The 17,990-nt window shown below is 61.6% G+C and overlaps 1 protein-coding gene across 14 annotated transcripts in view; it reads right to left on the bottom strand.

Moving 5' to 3' along the window:
- JAKMIP3 (Janus kinase and microtubule interacting protein 3) overlaps positions 1-17,990 on the bottom strand; it is a 115,360-nt gene that overhangs the window by 60,749 nt on the left and 36,621 nt on the right. For all 14 annotated transcript variants that reach the window (XM_047825128.1, XM_047825124.1, XM_047825129.1 and 11 more), the window contains exon 2: positions 6,731-6,979. In XM_047825128.1, coding sequence (XP_047681084.1) covers positions 6,731-6,865 — 135 coding nt within the window. In that variant the 5' untranslated portion in view covers positions 6,866-6,979. The remainder of the gene's footprint in view (positions 1-6,730; positions 6,980-17,990) is intronic.

Raw genomic sequence — 17,990 nt, 5'->3', positions numbered from 1 at the left:
CTCAGAGCAGGTGCCGGTCGGAGCTGGGAGGGCGGGCGGAGGAGAGAGTACCAGAAACGTTCAGGGTTTAGTGCTGACCACCGTCGAAGCCGTCTGGGGGAAAACGGGGCCCTCCCGTCCGGTGCCCGTGACCTCCCCGGGACGGTCTGCCAGCGCCCGAAGGGCCTGCTGAACACCCAGACCCGCACGGAGCGCCCTGCCCCGCGTGCCTCAGAATGCGAGCGGTCGGCTCACAGGGAGCAAACGGGGCCGGGGTCCCTTCAGCGCCTGCGTCCCCGCCACGGCTGCTGCGGAACCGGCCGCTGAAGACAGAGGAAAAGCAGAACGGGGCGCTCCCAGGAGACGCTTCTGCGCCCCAGGACTGTCTGCGGCCTCGCTCGCCTGCGGTTCTGGGCTCCCATCTCTGCCGTCCGCCCCCCGTCTGTCTCCCGCAGCGGGCTTCCTCTGAAGCTCCCTCCACGCGCAGCCTGCGAATTCCTCCCCATTTGGCGTCTGAGTCTCCCCTACTGGAGATGCGGGATGGCGGGGAGGCGTGTGGCCCCGAGCACACGGGTGGGGGAGAGGTGGCTGACGGAAAGCTGGCGACAGCCTCACGGCAGCCTCGCAGCGGCCACGAGAGCGGGTCACGACACCGGACACAGTGAGCAAAGTGGCCGGCACCCTGAGTCCCGGGAGCCCTTCATGACTCAGGCCTGTTTCGGGAACACACGACAGCTTTATAGTGCGTCGTTGAGAAGGTTATTCCACCAATGAAGCACGTAGAGATGTTTCCCCGAGATCCACAGCTGTCTCCCGACGGGCCGCAGCCTCCCGGGACCTCATTAAAGTCTGCCTTACGTGGCCACGCGCTGTGGGCGGCTCAGCGGCAGGGCTGGTGGCTGGGGCTCTCGACCAGCGGGGCTGCGGCTTTGCCTTTTCAGAGTCCCGGGGCTGAGCGGTTTCTGCATCTGGGGTGGCTGGTTCCCCCGACTCTGCGGGATGCCTGCTGGATCCATTGCTTCAAGGGGCCCAGTTTTCAAGGGACCACGTCGGCCTCAGAAGGGATTTAAACACAGTTGACGATTTCAACCGCTGCTGGCCTCACCCTTACTGGCGCCCTGAGCACCCCGTGTGCGGCCAGCGAGAGGCGGCCCCGAGCCCTTCGGACGCCCCGTGACCCCGGTTGTCTCCTGTCCACCAGGCCGAGCGTCCCGGGCCCGCGTGCTCACCTCCTGCCCACGACTGTCCTCCAGTCGCCCTGATTTCTTGCGATGGGAAATGGTATTCCAGTCACGGCCCGGGCCCCGGGTGGCTCCCTGCTCCGGGCTGGTCTCCGTGGCAGGCCTTCCCGGTGGACCCCGTTCACGTGGTAAAACGCGCTGAAGTCCCCACGCGGTTTCCAACTCAAACGCGGGGCTTCTGTCCCAGTTCTTGGCGGCTTCGGCGCCTCCGCTCCCTCGCGCTGAATCTGGTTGCCAAGGAAACCAGGGATGGCGGGAGAACATCCCATAATCACTCCTTCACTTGGTCCGCGGGAGGCGTGCGGTCGGGCGAACACAGTGGCTGCGATGTTCACGCTCTGCCCGCCCGCCGTGATGACGAGAGCGCCTGTTCCCCCACGCTTCCCGCTCCCTCCCAGTCTGTCACGGCCATGCCGTGCCTGCGTGGTCGGTTCCGTGGCCGTGACGGTCCCGCCCTGCTCTCTGGGCTCTGCGTCTTTTCCTTGAGGAATCCCAGGGTGTCTCCTCTCATTTTCCCACTGCTCTGCCCCGACAAGACCCACCGGCCACGGAGCACACGTGGCCTCGCCATCCTCAAGTTTAATTCAGAGAGAAACTGTGTTCAGTGCTGCCCGAAGTCTTCGAAGAAACCTTGGAGCTGGGGGTGGGGGTGGACACTGACGACACCTCCGCGTCCCACACGGGGCCGAGCCAGCCTTTCCCAGAGGTGGGGGTGCCGGCACAGGAGGGCCCCACCCGGCCTGCCATCCCAGTGGCTCGGACCTGCCCTGGAAACAGAGGGCGCACACTGCCTACAGGCGCGCCGTTGCCTCGCTGGTGGGCGCGACCGTCTCCCCTCCTGGGTCAAGACAGGCTTCACGCTCAGGCCAGACCTCAGCCCCACGAGGATGGCCCACTCGTGGCCCGTGACCAGCACAGGCCCGGCAGAGAGCAGGTGCTCACAGGACGGGTGCTCCCCTGAAGGGTCGGTATGGAGCCGGCCGGGCGTCGGGACACAGTCTCCCACCAACAACCTCCTGAGCAGAATGGAGGTGCACCTAGAGTCTTAGCTGGAGAAGCGTACGTAGGCAGGCGATCAAGGTGTGTGTTAGGAGCGGAGTTCGTGTGATTGGCTTAAACCGCAGAGAAAAGGCACGGCTCCAATACGCAGCAGCACGGCCTCGGGCCGGCAGGTGGGGTCCTGCGCTCAGGCCACCGTGCTGGGCAGGCCCCACGGGCACCGGCCACGCCACCAACAGTCCTCCGTCTCCTGACAGGGGCTTTGGGATCCTGCTCCACACCCATTTACGGGTGGAAGCTGCTGTAATCCTTTCTGATGCCATGAACGTTCGTGGCTCTCAAATACTGCTTAACGAATTTGCTCAGAGGCTGACAGAATTTTAAGTTAAATGGATAAACAGTCCCACTGGGACGCTGCCTCGTTGCTTGTGGGCCACGTGGAAAGGACTTTTTTTGTCTACGGTCTTATTTCCAGGAAATAGTCTGCGGTCCCCTCAGATATGGGGTGCTGAGGACTTGGCCATCTGCACGAGGACCCACAGGGGAGCAGGGCCCGCTTCACATGTGCCACGGCTACACGGCCCACTTCCTGGCTGGTGCACAGTCAGGCCTTGCTTTGAATGACTGAATGCACCCCCCTTAGGTTCTACGCGGGTTGCCTGTGGCCTTTCCCCATGTTAGGCCAGTTTCCGGAACATTCTGTCTTAGTCTTTGTTCTTTCAAGCTATTAGCTTTATGAAGAAGGCACTTTTTCTCTGGCTCGTTATTTTGTTCCTACCATGTTTTTGTCTCCAAAGTCCCATGTGGCTCTATTTCCAGTGAGATTTATGTCCAAGTCTCGCCTGACGAGGAGAAGTCTGAAGCTTCCCTGCAGCCCCTCAGGCACCGTGGCGGGGACTGGGTTCCAGGCCTGTAGCAGCGAATGACTGTCTCCCACAGGAGGTGTGGACACAATTAGGATTTGGGGATTTGGCGGTTAAGTCCCTGCCGTCGACTCCCACACCTTCTGTGGACAGAGCTGATGCCACCATTCCCCGTGGACCCAGCCCCGCGCCGTGGGCTGCCTCTGCTCCAGCCTCCTGCCCTCATTCCGTGCCCTTCCCTGCCTGGCCTCCTGCTATGTCCCCTCCTCATCACAAACGGGCAGGACACTTGGTATTTCTAGACCCCCCCACCTCACTAGGTTTGGAAAGACTGCAACCTTCACTGCTTTAGTGTAACAAACACACTGACCTTGTGACCGGGATACTGCACACGCCGAGTCTGAGGCTAAGTTCATGGTCTCCTAGTAGGTCCTGATCTGCTTCAGGACCCCTCCGCTCTCCCAGGTGTCCTGGTCCAGACAATATGGCCACCTGCACGGCCACCATGGCCTGAACTCTGGACCGCCTTTCCTGCCACTGCATCAGGTGAGCCCTGCCCAGAGCGAGCCACCCTCAGACCCACCTTTACTGGTCATTCTGGTCTCTGTCTAAAACCACCTCTTCTGAGACGCCCTCCCCGATTTCCAGGTAGGGTGACTGCACCCCAGGTGCCTGCCAGCCTGGCTTCCTCTGGCCCAGCCGCCTTCCTGTTCCTTGGTGTCTCCCTCACTGGGACATGGCGGCTCCCGTGAGGCCTTCCCTTTGAGCTCCTCTCCCTGCAGAGCTGGCTCCCTCCTTCCAGAAGGTTCTTCTCCAGAGATGGTCCCGCTTCAATCTCCCGACAGAGGGCAGGCAGGAGGACAGTCCTGCTTCCATTTGAGTCATTTTATTCTTTACTGTCAAGTCTCTGTTCACACAAGCAGCCTTCGGTGACAAATTAACCGCTGTCCCGAGACCCAGAGTGCTCTGCTCTGGCGGCGACATTTACTGGCATCTTTCCAGGCTTCCAGCGACTTTCTCCACCGTGACAGCTGCAATCTGCAAAACGAGATGTTTCTCCTCCAGAATTTTGCTGCGCCGGGGAACTCCTGGTGAGGGGTGGGCGCTGTGCGCAGGTGGGGTCAGTGCCTCCACGGCCTCTGTGAGACTCCCGCCGTCCAGGCAGGCTTGCGGAAGAGGACAGGGTCCTGTGGCCGTCCCCGGACTTCCACCGTGAGCGCAGAATCAAGCCCTCCTCCCTGGGTGCTTCCAGAACATCTGGAACATGCCGAAAACCAGACAGAAGGTGCCAGTCCCGCCTTCTGGGTCTGGTTATGCAAACCTGTCCCGTGGGTGCACCAGGGACACTAACTGTGGCACGTGTAAAGATTTCAGGATTGATGAGGACGAGGCTATTGACGGTTGTGATCACCGGACTGTGTTTTCCACCCCCCACTTCACGACGACCGAGGTGCGTGGTTCACGGCCCACATGCAGCGTTTTTGCAGCGAGGCTCCTCTCGATGGCCTGAGCGGACAGACCGGCCGGAGGCACCTTCTCAGGATCCAAAGGGATCCTGAGTTACTGAACTGGCTGCTGGGGGAGATGGGGGAGCGCAGGCAGGAACTGGAAAGAGGCGTGAGGAATGTGTCACCCACCGGACCTGCGTGGGGCGGGGCAGGTGTGGGCGCCCGTGCGATCCCTGGAAACGTGCACGCGGCCGGACCCAGCAAAGCCACCTGCGAGAGCTTATTCTGCAAGCACCCTCACACGTGCACACAGGGTGCTCCCTGCACGGCGCCCCGTCAGCCGAAAATCAGAAGCGGCCAGGATGTGTGGGCCAAACATCGGGCACAGGATCGCGAGGGGGTGCTGGAGCCGCTCCGGAGCCGCACGCGGGACCCCCAGGAGCCTGTGTGTGGTGAAGAGAGAGGACCCGGGGGCGGCACTCTGCTCTCATCTCTGCGTTAGAAAGGGGCCCCGGACGTGCGGCGAGGAGCCTGTAACACGAGGCCTCCGGAGCGGGCACCAGGGCCGTTTCGTCCGTTCCTTCTGCATCTTGTACCAAGAGGCACGTCATCGTTCCAAAACATAAATGGTGGCAGGGCCCCAGCCCCAGGGCCCTTGCCCAGCAGCGAGAGGGCGTGATCTCCGACCCCGCCGGCCTGGGGCGCTGACAAGCGAGGAGGCGGCCCCCTCCCGCTCCCCTGGGCTGTGGGGATGGGTGGGTTTTGGTAAAACCGCACAGGAAGACAATGCCGTGGCAACGGGCACAGAGTCGGCACACGAGGCAAGTACCGCTCGGCGATTTCCGCGTGGTGCTTCTGTGCATTGGACGAGGAGCACTTTCACCCAGTGAGACGAGGGCCTTGCTGTCCGCGTCCCATTGGACAACCCGTGAGCGGTGTCTGAGGCGGGGTCCTGGGCCTCCAGACGGCTGCACCTTGGCCCTGACTCCACCCACGCCATGCGCCCGCGCCTCTCGGTGCCGCCCCTGCCGACCTGGCGACTGCCTGACCCCGAGCCGTGCTGACGTCGATGCCGCCGGGCTCCCCCGTGGGCTCTGACTCTCCTGTGGGCCCACAGAGGACGCCTCGCCACGGGAGCGGCCACGTGGTCGCTGTGACCGCAGCCGATGGCATCGGAGCGGCAAGCTCATCCTGGGCCCCTCGAGCTGTCCCTCCCTGGCACCAAAGGTGCTGCTACTGTCCCCTTGGTGCGGAGCAGGGACCTGAGGCAGAGGGTAAGCGCCCGGCGTGGGCCACACGCTCTTCCTGTAAAGAGACTGGCGGGAAGTCACGAGGGCTTCGTGGCTGAACCAGCAGACGGCACGTAGATGGGCAGCGTGGCCGAGTCCTAATACCAGTCTGTTGGACACTGAATCTAATTTCGTGTCATTACCATGTGGCACGGAATAGTACAGCATTCATGATTTAACCCGCGCGGGTAACCCAGGCGTTAGGCAACTGGGCCCAACCACCTGATCCCCTCCCCCACCCGCCTCCCGCAAGAACCGTCCCCCTCCAGACCCGCCTCTCTCCAAATCCTTTCTTCTGAACCTCCCCGGACGGGGAGAGGGCAGAGGGCAGACTTACGGCAGCGAGGGGGGCGGCGGGCCGGTGGGATGCCCACCACCCAGGCTTGGCCTGGCACTGAGCTGCCCTGTGACCAGCCCCCCACACTCCTCCCAGAGGCCCCGGCCCCGGCCTTCCCTATGGGCCTCAAGGACCCCAAGCGCTGAGGTCCGGTGGGGCCATCTCGCGCCTCCCACTGTGGTCTCTGGGCCCCACCACCCCTGCGGGCCCGCCCCCGCGTTTCCGACCGCACGTGGAAACAGCAAGCCCGGCCTGTCTCCTTCATCCACAGGCCAGGCCTGCTATATGTGGGCTCAGTTCCACGGTGACCACTTCAGGGGGAAGGGACACTTCCCAGGATGGTGCCACAGGCTGAGGTCCCTCTGGCGGCCCCGGCACCGACCCGGCACGGTCCCCTCACTCACCCCAGCCCGCCCCCTGCCCCGCTCTTCTCCAGAGCTGTCTGTGCACCCCAGCTGCCTGGAGAGAGCTGGCGGGCACTTGGGCAGAGACCCCACCGTGCCCGGCTCCGGGCAGACCCCCAGGGCCCAGGAGGGTGTGGAGAAGTGAGAGGGGCAGGGCGTGGGGGGCCCACCTTGCTCTTCTCCTGCTGCAGCTCAATCTGGATGTCGGTGAGCTTGGCCCGAAGCTCCTCATTGGCAGCCTGCAGTGCAGCGAAGGCCTCCGCCTTGTCCCCCTTGCCTCGGCCGCCCGTGCCCTTCTTGGACATGGTGAGGGTGGCCCGGGGGGGGCCCGGGGAGGGCCGCTCGTCTAGGCTGGTCTGTCCGCACCACGCTTGGGCAGGTAGCGCCTCACCGTGGATCTGCTACATTTTCTCCATCACCTGCAGGGAGAGCACACCTGGTGAGCAGGCTGGCCTCCTGCGACCGTGATGGGAGCCTCGAGACCCTGGCGGGAGGCGGGCGACCCTGGTGGGAACTGCGAGACCCTGGTGGGAGCCTCAATACGCTGGTGGGAGCCGGGCCGCGGGGGGTGGGACAAGGCTGGCATCTTGTGCCCTGAGGAAGCCATCCCGACCGCACCCAGGGTCCCCAGCCGCAGACCACAGAGGCCCTCGGCCCTGCACTCAGCAGCTCTGATGGGGACCCCACAAGTAAAGCACTTCTCAGCGCCTGGCACGAACGGGGAGCTGGAGAGGAGTTCTTTCTCTGCCCCTTTGGAAGGAGAGGCTGGGGACCCAACTTTAAGGCCCGAATGTCATACCTGGGTGGGTGGCATCCTGGTGGCGATGGTGGGTGTGAACCAGGAGCTTCTCAGACAGAGGCATAGAGGCAGGGACCCCCAGACCCCCCCAGGGGGCCCAAGAACTCCGCCCCGGAGGACGTGCACTCTCACCCTGAGCCAACTTAGGGGGTGAACGCACACCCTCATCCAGCCCACGGAGCAGGGGCGCTGCCCTGGGCCGCCCACCCGCCACCACCCCGCGGGCCTGCGGCTGCGTCTCCTCGGTGCCCCAGCGCCAAGTGCGGGAAGCAGGCCCATCGACCAACCGCACAGACGGTATGGGCCCGGGCTCAACAGCAGGAGGCACGGCTGGAGTCCTGCTCCACACTGACTACCCGGGAAGCCCCCTGCACACAGTGGGGACAAGAATGTCCCTGGCCCCCGAGGCCTCCTTCCTGCACTACAGACACCAGAACAGTTGTCCAAACAAGTGACCTGGGCCAGAGACGCCCTGTGCCCACCACCCGCTCCAGCTGACAGGCTGGGACAGTCCCTCCCAAACCTGGGATATGACGTCAAAGTTCAGCTTTCACAGTGGGGGCCTGGGCGCGGGCTGGGTTATCGGCACTTCCCGGGAAAGGCTCTCCAGACGTGTCCCCACGGCCTTTGTCCTCCCTCCCGGCTCGGTCCCTGAGGCCCCGAGACACAGAATGAGTACAAAGCTCCAGAGATGCAGGGGGCCCGGGCGGCACAACGGTGAGAGGCGGCCGCTAGGAGACGGGGGCCAGTGAGGGAAGGGGCTCACAGTGGGCCTGGGTGCAGAGCCGGAAGAGGGACTCGGGAGGGCAGCAGCCTCCCGAGGAAGGAGAGAAAAGGGCCCGCTGAGAGTTTAAAGGTGTTTTGCCGTGTCTCAGAAGAGATGCCAGCAGGCACGTGGTCCCCCCGCCCTAGCCCGGTGGCTGGCCCACGTCTCCCTGCCCACAGCCACCTGTCACGTGAAGAGCTTGTTTGGGGGAGGGGAGGGGAGGAGCTGAGGCCAGGCTCTCGATTCTAAGTTGCCCCTGGGCACCGCTTTGCAGATTTTCCAGCTCCGTGTGCAGGGGTCTTCTGCCGGCTTGTGGCGACCTTTCCCACTCTCCCCCCACCCCCCCCCCCCCCCGAGTCTTCAGAGCTGGCGCTGAGACCCGTGGGCTCCTGCTGTGGCTGGTTAGGGCAGGCCTGCACCCCATCCGCGCACCGCCCCTCCGCCGCTGCCACTGCGGTGGTCACGGGCGTCCCGACAGCTGCAGGTGCCTGATGCTCGGGCACCGGGGCATGTGGAGAGAAGGAGGATAAAAAGTAGCCAACAGAACAGCTGTCTTCCGCCGGCTCTGCTCTGGGAAACAGACAGAGCCGCTTTACAGGGTCCCGGCGGCTCTGACCTGTGTGGCTCCATTTGTGGGTGGGGTCAGCGATGTGGTGTGGCGGGGCTCCATTTGGGTGAGGGAGTGTGTAGGAAGTTAAAAGTCTCATCCAAACTGGAGGAAAAGCCCCCCAGTTCCTGCTTGGGGGTCCTGGGGGCCTCAAGAAGGAATTCACACAGGGTCTGGGTGGAATTCACACCTCCAGGCACCTGCCAGCTGCCAACAGGGCCCCTGAAGGCGCACGTGAGGCACCTGCTGTGCCCAGACCGGCCCCACTGGTTAGACCAGTTAGACCCGTGCTAGTTCTGGGCCAAGAAGCCTGCAGCTCACACCCTGAGGGCTCAGGCAGGAAAGCAAACCACGACAAGGGCTGGGGTTCACAAACAAAAGCAGGGACCTGGAGGAGGGCTGGGGGTGCCCCCGCTCCGGCCATCCCTGGCAGGAAACCACCACAAGGAAAGCTGGGTGGGGGCACCTGACGGGGGCGGAGGCCCACGGTGGGGCGGTGTCGGGGGAGGCTCCATCTGTTCACGGAGGCCGAGTCCACGGGTCCTGGCAGGACCCCAGGCCTAGGAGCTGCCTTGACCCCAAAACCCATCACGCTTGAGAAAATGACAGAAAAAGGACTCTGCTCTTCACACACCCAGTGACAGCATTCTGCCTGCCTCGGTGACACGTCCTGGACGCCTCACCTGGGGTGCGATGCTGGTCCCGGGCACCTGCTGAAGCTCTTAAGCGCCCTGGCCCGGGGACATCCTTTGGGACCCACTGGCCTGGTGCTTTGGGCCAAGGGCTTGGTGTCTTCAGCCCACGGCCCTCTGCGAGCAGAGCCCCTGTGTCCCGGGACCAGTGTCGGCGTGTCCCCCAGACCCGGGCCTCCTGACCACCCTCCCTACGTTCTCTCCAGGCTGTTCTCTGCAGTGACTCCCACGCCGCCATTTCAAGACACAGCCTGGCCCTGTGGGCAGAGGGGGTCGAGGAGCCTGGAAAGACAGACAGACGCAGCTTTCCGGACACGGGAAAAGTCATTTCACGGGTGCCTGGGTGGCTCACTCAGTTACGCATCTGACTCTTGATTTCAGCTCGGGTCTTGATCTCAGGGTTCTGAGTTCAAGCCCCACATCGGGCTCCACGCTGGGCATGAAGCCTGCTTGAAAAAAAAAAAAAAAAGAAAGAAGAGGAAGAAAAGTCATCTCAGGCCCCAGCCGCCTTGGGAAAGCAGGAAGAAGGACGAACAGCCGCCATCAGGCAGGAGGCAACCTAATCACACGAGGGAGGGACGGCTCATCGGAGGCGCGACCCCCAGAGCCGGTTTGGAGGTGAAGTCTGGCCGGATGCGCCCTCCGGGGCGACCTCTGCAGGATCTCAACCCCCCTGGGCACTCAGGTCCCGGCGGAGCTGCCCCAGGCCGGCCTCGTGACCCCGGCCCAGACTCCGACGCCTCTGGACTTTTGCCACCGTGCCGTGCTGTGCTGGAGCCCCTGCGCGCAAGCCCCTCGGTGAGCGTTAGCCCCTCGGGTGAACCCCTCCCCGGGTTTGCTATTCAGGGAGACGCTGCTTTGGGCAGGATCCCGCGTTCTCGTCACTTGCTGCAAACAAAACCCTTCCTCCTCCCGTTCTCTGGCCTGGTTGTGTCTTTTGTGTCCTCGACGCCCCAAGAGGGACCACAGTCTCGGGTGACAGCCCTGGCCTCCCCCTCACCTGGTCAAGACGCTGCATGTCTCCCCGCTGCCCGCCCCAGATTCCAGTGAACCCCAATCTCCTGGACAATTTGCCAAGGCTGCCTTCCACCCCAACAATTCTTTACTCAACGTTCTCTAAATGGGTTCATTGTTTATTATGTGTTTTACCATGAAACTGCGCAGGCCTTTCCTGGGTAGACAGCCAGCGTCACCAGGTGTCTAAAGAGGGAGACACCCCGCGCGCGGGTTCCAGACAGACACCTGCCCCACAGCCCTGAGGCGGCACGGGCCCCTCCCCTCCCTGCCCCGCGCCCTCCGCCCACCATGCCTTTTGCTCTGCTTGGAACACGCTCCCACACAGCTCAACACAGACTGATTGCTCTGGCCTGGGCTCAGGGCTCCTGCCCGCCGCCCCCCAGCCCCTGGGGGCTGAAGTGCTCCTCTCGGTACTGGCCACCCTGCCCCGACAGTTTTCGATGCAGCCAGGGGTCTCGAGCCCTCCCTGACATCTCCCCAAATGCAGCGTGAGTATCTTTCTCCGACACCAATCTGGGGACACATGTGGTAAACGTGTTGACTTTATTATTTGTGGAAATGAGTGGGAACAGAAGAAACACACACCCCCCCCCCCCGCCCCCGGGTCCTCCGAGGGCACCTGGCAGGCCCTGTTCACGCACACCCCAGGCAGGGATTTCGGACGGACTCCTCCTTCCAGCCCAGGCTGCACCCTCCTCCGGGAGCACTTGATGAGGTCACTGCCAAGGGGAAGGAGAGGGGTTTTCACGCCTTACCCCAAGTCCTACTTGTGCTGATGATATCAGCTTGAAGCTTGCACGGGATAAGGGCTTGGTGGAAGGAAGCATCTGGCCCCCAAGACACCCGCCGTCTATGTTGGGGGACAGGCTCCTGCAGGGGACGGACAAGTGGCACCGAGGGTGTCCAGGGTCCCCTGTTCTGTCTTATGTGCTTCTGTATGCCCCGTGGCTTTGCCCCCTGTGCCCACACCCAGTGAAGCCTTGGCTATAACCATTGTGTCTAGGTCATGGATCCCACATCTTTCCTGTCACCCTGGCAGACAGAAGAGGTGGCTGGAGGGGGACACCAGGCCTTGGGAGGCCCCTGAGCTTTGCTGGATGCTTTCGCCCTAGTGCTCACCCCTGCCTGGGAGAATCACTGGCCTCTGCAAGCGGGGGCTGGGGGTGGAGGGTTTGGTCAGAGCAGGCTGCACCAGCCCCCCACCCACCAGGTCATGGGTGGGTGGGAGTGTCGTCTCCACGGGGCCACGGTCAACACTGCTTGAACCACAGATGTGAACAACCCTGATGGTCAGGCCTCGGGCCTCCTGTCGACAGAGCTCAGTCACCAGGTCAGCGTGCAGGTGGGGGGCAGGGGTGTGGAGGGACCCAGCAGCGACAGCCCAAGGGGGAGCCAGCTCCCTAAAATGCACAACACTGGGCATTTCAAATATTTTCTGGATTGAATTTGCGCCTCCCCCCCCATAAGTGTCACCAACCTGCTCGGGAGACCCAGGTGTGTGGGAGGAAGGGGGGGGGGGCAGGATCACGTCCAAGCCTCAGGCTCACGCACCGACCCGATGCCCACTGCCTCCAGCCATGTGGGTCACACTTTTTCAGGAAGTCGCTACATGAGTAGGTTAACAGCGCAGTCCGCCCACCTTTGTTTCGGGGTCAGGAGCTCCCTCTGCTCTCGCTGTTAGCGGTTGTATGTTCAGAGGGTTTAGAAGGAGTCAAAGCTCTACAGTCGATGAACGCGCTTGCCTCGACCGCCAACCGGAGCCGCTAACCAGGAAGCGGGTAGGTCAGCGCCGCTCCCCAGCAGGTCCCTGCTGGCCTCCAGGGTTTCTCCCCCGAGGAGCCCAGGCTCCTGTTCTCGCTGAACCGTGTAGGGAGAGGGTCCCTGATGGCAGTAAAACCGCCTGCCCGCGAACCGCTCAGGGCAAGGCCCCATGTAATTTGCAAGTGTCCTGGGTCGTATTGTAAAGTTGATAGTATCTGACCCAGATCCTTTCCAGGTTAAAGATTTTATCTACGGAGAAGAAAGGATAATCTGATGTTCCTAAGTCTTATTTCCATGGAAATCCAAGGCAGGCGACAGGGAGGGGGGGGTCGGAGACACTTGTCAAATCCACAGGGACCCTCCGAGTACAGCCTGTGGCTCCCTGTTGGCAGTCGGACAAGGGCCCGTGCCAGGCAGCGCATCTGGGAGGACAGTGGGCAAAGGCCGAGGCCACGCGTCGGGCACACGTGGGGTGTCGGTGGGGGGCCCCTCTCCAGGCAGGACCCTCACGGGGAGCCCGGCAGAAGGTGGGCCACCACTCCACACCCCTCTCCCATCAAAACGCACTTGTTCTGGAAAAGAGACACCCAGAGCGCAGTCAACCGGCCGCAGGCACGTCTGGGAGCACGTGCTGACACAAGAACCGGGTCCACACCTGCGGACGGGGAGGCAGTCGCATCGGTGGGGCAGGAGAGCGACTGGAGCGGGGGTGGGGACAGGCCTCGGGAGGAGGGGAGCAGCACTCGGGGCCTGGGTGCCGGCGGGGAAGAAGCCGACCCCCCGTCGGCACCGACCCTGGGACGGCGGACACACAGGCACGCCGGGGTCTTTCCCACCGACGACCACGGGGCTGCACAAGACCGCGCTGTCGGGACACAGAGGCTGAGGCCTCCGCTCCATCCGGAAGTGTGTCTTCTAGAAGCCGGGCGCAGAGGTCAAGAGTCCAAGCGTGCCACGTGAGGTCACGGGGTGGGAGCTTCCCTGACGGCAAGGGCAGGAGCAGACCGCCCCCAGGTGACAACGGCACGGCCCCAGGACACTCACTCCGAAGTGTGTGCACAGGACTCCTGGTGCCCCCCGGGGAGCCTGCGCCCGCCTTTGCCCTCCTCGCCCGACAACCACGAACCTGCCCTCCGTCTCTGTCTTGCACGTCAAGAATGTGACAGAAACGCAAGCGTGCGGCAGGGGGCCTTGCGGGGACCCACCGCGTGCAGCCCTGGCTCCCTGTGTTTACCGCGGTGCGGTGTTCCCGGCGCGGACCCGCCGTGGCGGGTGTCACGGCTCGCCCACCGCAGGACGTCCGGGCGTTCGCGGGGTGGCCGCCGCTAACATCGCTGCTGTACAGGCGCACCTGCGGGTGACTGAGGAACAGTCTTCGTTCCTCCAATACAAACGCTCGCCAGCGCCGTTTCTGGGCCGCGTGGTGGCTGAGCGTTGAGGTGTTGGAGAAGCCGCCACACCGCGCTCCGCAGGGGCCGCACCACCGTCCCTCCCCGCCCCCAGCGCGTGCGGGACGCGGCTCCCCTGCTTCCTCGCCCGCATTCGGTGCCACTGTATTCGATTTCAGCATTTTGCCAGGCACGACCTCACCGTGGTTTTCCTTTGCTTTTCCTAATCGTGACTGACACCTGTCCGTGCTCGTCTGCCGTCTGCGCGTCCCCCTCAGTGAAGTGCTACCAGGCTGCTCTCCTGGCCCTTCGGCGAAGGCGGCAGGCTCCTCCAGGCCCTTCCGCCCTCGCCACTGTCTTCCTGGTCCCCGGGTCCCTAGTGGACCTCCTTCTCCACCTTCTTATGTTTGTTCTAGATCCAATATCCAGAGTGCTTCATCGTACTGATGGGAGGGCTAGGAGAAACTGGGTTTACCCTGCCTTCCTGGAGGCGGAAGCCTTTCTCCATCAAAGGAAAAATCTTACGCTTGTATTCACCTTCATATAATAATAACGATTATCATAATAATAACAATGTAAGTGGTTATAATTTAAGTCACAAGTGTGACTTAAAATTTGCCAGCTCACCTCCCAGGATAGAGGACGCAGATGTTACAGGAGATGATTGTGGGAGCCGGCCACCTGTTTGAGGAAACTGTCCTCACCTGCAGCACTGCCTCTGGGCCTGGCTCCCCGCAGAAACCTGGGCCAGGGGACGCCCCCCCTCCCGTTGGCAGATGGCATCTGGTCCCATCACACTGGCTTCCTGCATTCATCACCCCAGATACAGGAAGAGTTTAAGTGAAACACTGAAATCTTTTCTATCTTTGTCCTCACGGACAGCTTCTGTGGCTCTCAAACCAGGTAGCCACTGAGCTGCAGCGTGGGGTTGAAAGCACAGCGTCTGGGGTGCTCTTCCGCGTGTGTGTTAACGCCCGAGCCCATCGGAGGACAGCGGCCGTGGTCTGGGATCGCCGCTCAGCTCGGGACCCCTCAGGAGGCCCCGGCTGAGGATGGGACCCAGCTCCTGAGCCCCCAGCCCGAGCTGGAGGCCAAGAGCAAAATGGCCTGGAACAAGGCAGTCACTACGTCGGAGGAGCAGCCCCGGAAACCAACCCGAGAGTCAGGCTGCTCCTTCTCGCGGTCCTGGCACAGATGAACAGGAAACAGTTGATCGAAACAAGTAATGTGAAGGATGATCTTCAGGTAGGTGAGAAGGCAGACTGACAGACGGATGGACAAAAGCAGCCTCCCCCACTCTCCTTCCCGGAGCATCCAGCCGGAGTTCCGGTGAGCTTTCCCAGGCCTCCTGGGAGTTCACCTGAGGTCTGGAGGGGGGTTTACCCATTTCAAAAGGGTTTGCATTTCATTGCCTCAAGCAGACATCAGGCCTGGCCCTTAGCACGGGGCCTCAGCGAGGCCTGCTGTGCCCCGCCTCCCGGGTCCCCTGGTGTCAGGAAAGCGTCACAGGGTCCACTGAGACTCCTCAGCTCACGAGGCCCACATATCCAAACAGAAGGCCTCGCTGATCCCACGACTAGTCCTACACTGTGCGTGAACAACAGCGCGGCTCATCAGGGGCCAGGGCCCTCCAAGGGCGTTAAGGAAAGACAGGGACTGAGTCAGGACAGACAGCGGTCCAGCACCAGGCCCGCAGCTCAGAAGCGGGGCAGCACGCGTGTGTGATCTGGGACAGCACCGCACGCGGGGACAGACCTGAGCGCGGCCGGGGCCCAACGCCCAAGGACAGCGGCTGCAGGGCCTCCCTGCCCCGTCACTCTTGGGGAATTTAACGGTGGCAGGACAAGGTCAGTGCCAGCGACCCCGTCCCCGCCAAGAGGGGAATTCGGGAAACACTGTGTTCACGGAACCCACCTCAGAGCGAGGGTTTTGCAAATATAATTTAGGGGGAAACGCTGTAATGGTTGGAATGAATGTTGGTGTGCAGCAGAGAGAGAGCAGATGGTTTAAGAAGAGTCAGCCTATAGTTTTAATTGTGTGTGTGTGCGGGGGTCTGATGGAGCCCAGGAATGGGAAGGACCAGGTGACTCTGACCCCACGCCGGGAGGCAGCCGTGTCCACACAGGCACACAGCACAGCCCCGCCCCGCATCGACAGGGGTTGACTCCCAAAACAGCTCTTCTGGGAAAAAGGAAAGTGCTCAGGACGACGTCCAGAAACACCTACTTCCTGACCTCTCTCCTCGGGGGACAGTTGCTGGGGATGCACGAGTCCCCACGTTCCCGACGCAGACAGTGGGCCACGTAGCAGACAGCCCAGAGACACGAGCAGCTGCGGGTGTGTGGCCGGAGCTCAGCAAGTGCTGCTGCCGCTTGTAACGGGACCTGCGTTTTACCCGGAAGGTCCCGGAACCTACTACTGACGCGGCTTACATTTAAGCTTGATTTTGTCTGTCTCGATTAGCCAGTATGTATTGTGTGTTTGCCCATTACAAATATACCCACAGTGATGAACTTCCTTTATTAGTGGGGTTTTGTAGACAATTTACGTGGTTACCATAAATCTGAAATTTTCAGCTCCCTGCCATTTTATCCATGAAAATAATTTGTTTCAGGATGTTTTTTTGAATACAAGATGTCTTAGAAACCGGACTATTCCATCCCAGCAGAAGAACTGTGTTAATTGAGGAAAGAGGGTCCGCGGTCAGGCTGTGAACACCCAGGGAGCACTCTGCCAGGAGAGCAAATGCTTGGTCCCCCGATATTGGCCGCATCCCAGTCCTGGAACCTGTGAACGGGTTTCTTTATGTGACAAGGGGGAGGCCAAGACCCCGGGATGGGGTCTGCGGTCCAATCCAGGCCCACGGGACCCCAGGGGCGCCGCCTGAGAAAGACGCGGGCCGAGCCGCTGGCCTGGACGCGGGAGGAGACACCGCAAGCGGGGGGTGGGGGGCCTGCAGGTCCCAAGCACGAGGAAATCGAGCCTGCACTCGACAATGGGCAAGATGATGACCGCCACTAATGAGCGAGTGAGCGAGGGCACGGGCCCCAGAGCCTCCAGACAGGAGAGCCGCCTGCCACGCTCCAGCTCAGCCCCCGCCAGACATCGGGCTGAAGAACCACGACGTAGCGGGTCCGTGCTGCTTTAAGCTCCGAGATTTGTGGCAATTCGCGCTGGCAGCCACAGAAGGTTAATACAGAGACTGGTGCCCGAGGTGGGGCTGGAGCCGTGCAGCAGCCCCCCATGGTGACCCCTGCAAGCCAGGCCCGCGTCTCCCCTTCCTTGGCTGCTCCCAGGATGCCGCCCCCGTCCCCCGGGCCACAAGCGCGAGCGGGAGACGGGAGGCGCGACAGCAGGAGGAGGGCCCTGGGAACCGGGCACCTCGGGGCCCGTTCGAGACAACCTGGCGGCCACTCCACGTCCGGTCGGAGGGATGGGGCGCCGGGGTGCGTGCCTGACCTCGGGCCTGGAGGGTCTCACAACACCCTGTTCACGCTCAGGGTACACGTGTGTATTTGTCCATTACAACTCGGAGGCCCACGGTTAAACGTGGGTCCTAAAGCCCAGTGGCCGGCCCCAGGGCTGCAGCAGGGAAGGAAAGGGGGCCCGCCCAGTGACAGCTGAGACACCCTCAGACCGAGGTGTCCGGAGAGAGCCTGGCAGAGGCACGGCAAACTCTGTAACAGAAAACAGTTTCCCTGGTCAAAACCGTGTCCTTTTGCTAAGCAAGAAAAACCCCAACCTCACGACTGAGAAAGATCACCCCGTTCAGAAACGGGCCCCATTCTCTCCCACATACGTCACGTTCCACGGTAAGGAGAAGGACGTCACCTAAGAACACCAGGCGATTAGCTGGCTAATCGTCAAAAAAAAAAAATAAATAAATAAAATAGACGTATGGAATACTGCCCACCCAATGGAACTCTAAGTGGATTAAAGAGTGCTGAGGATGAAAATCAAAGCAGGGGAAGGAGAAAAGAGCATCTCTCAAATCTCTGGAGAGAGAGGCCTTCCTGGGCTTAGAGAAGATAAAAGGAATTCACAAAAGGGAAAGCCGACAGATTCCACCACATTAAAAATTTACGTTTCTCTATTACAGATGGCGTGCAATTAAGCTCAAAAGGCACTGAAAGAGTATTTGCAGTAAATCCAATTAAAAAGTTAATATCTTTACTATATTAGAAGACTGTGAAATTCAATAATAAAAACGCTAAGATCTCACAAGATCAACGGGTAACTATCAAAAGAGATAATTTACAAAGAAGGGAAAAAGGGGTTTCAAAATCACAAAGAAACCTCCTCTGCTTAAGATGTAGGAAATCGCAAAAGAACGTCTCACCCGTAAACAAAACCCTGTCTTTCCTTGAGCCCATGAAAGAGTTGGGGTCCCAAGGCAACCG

The sequence above is a fragment of the Prionailurus viverrinus genome, chromosome D2 (assembly GCF_022837055.1).
Source record: "Prionailurus viverrinus isolate Anna chromosome D2, UM_Priviv_1.0, whole genome shotgun sequence".
NCBI lineage: Eukaryota > Metazoa > Chordata > Mammalia > Carnivora > Felidae > Prionailurus > Prionailurus viverrinus.
The sequence above is the reverse complement of the archived record's forward strand: the minus strand, read 5'-3'. Positions and strand labels throughout refer to the sequence as shown.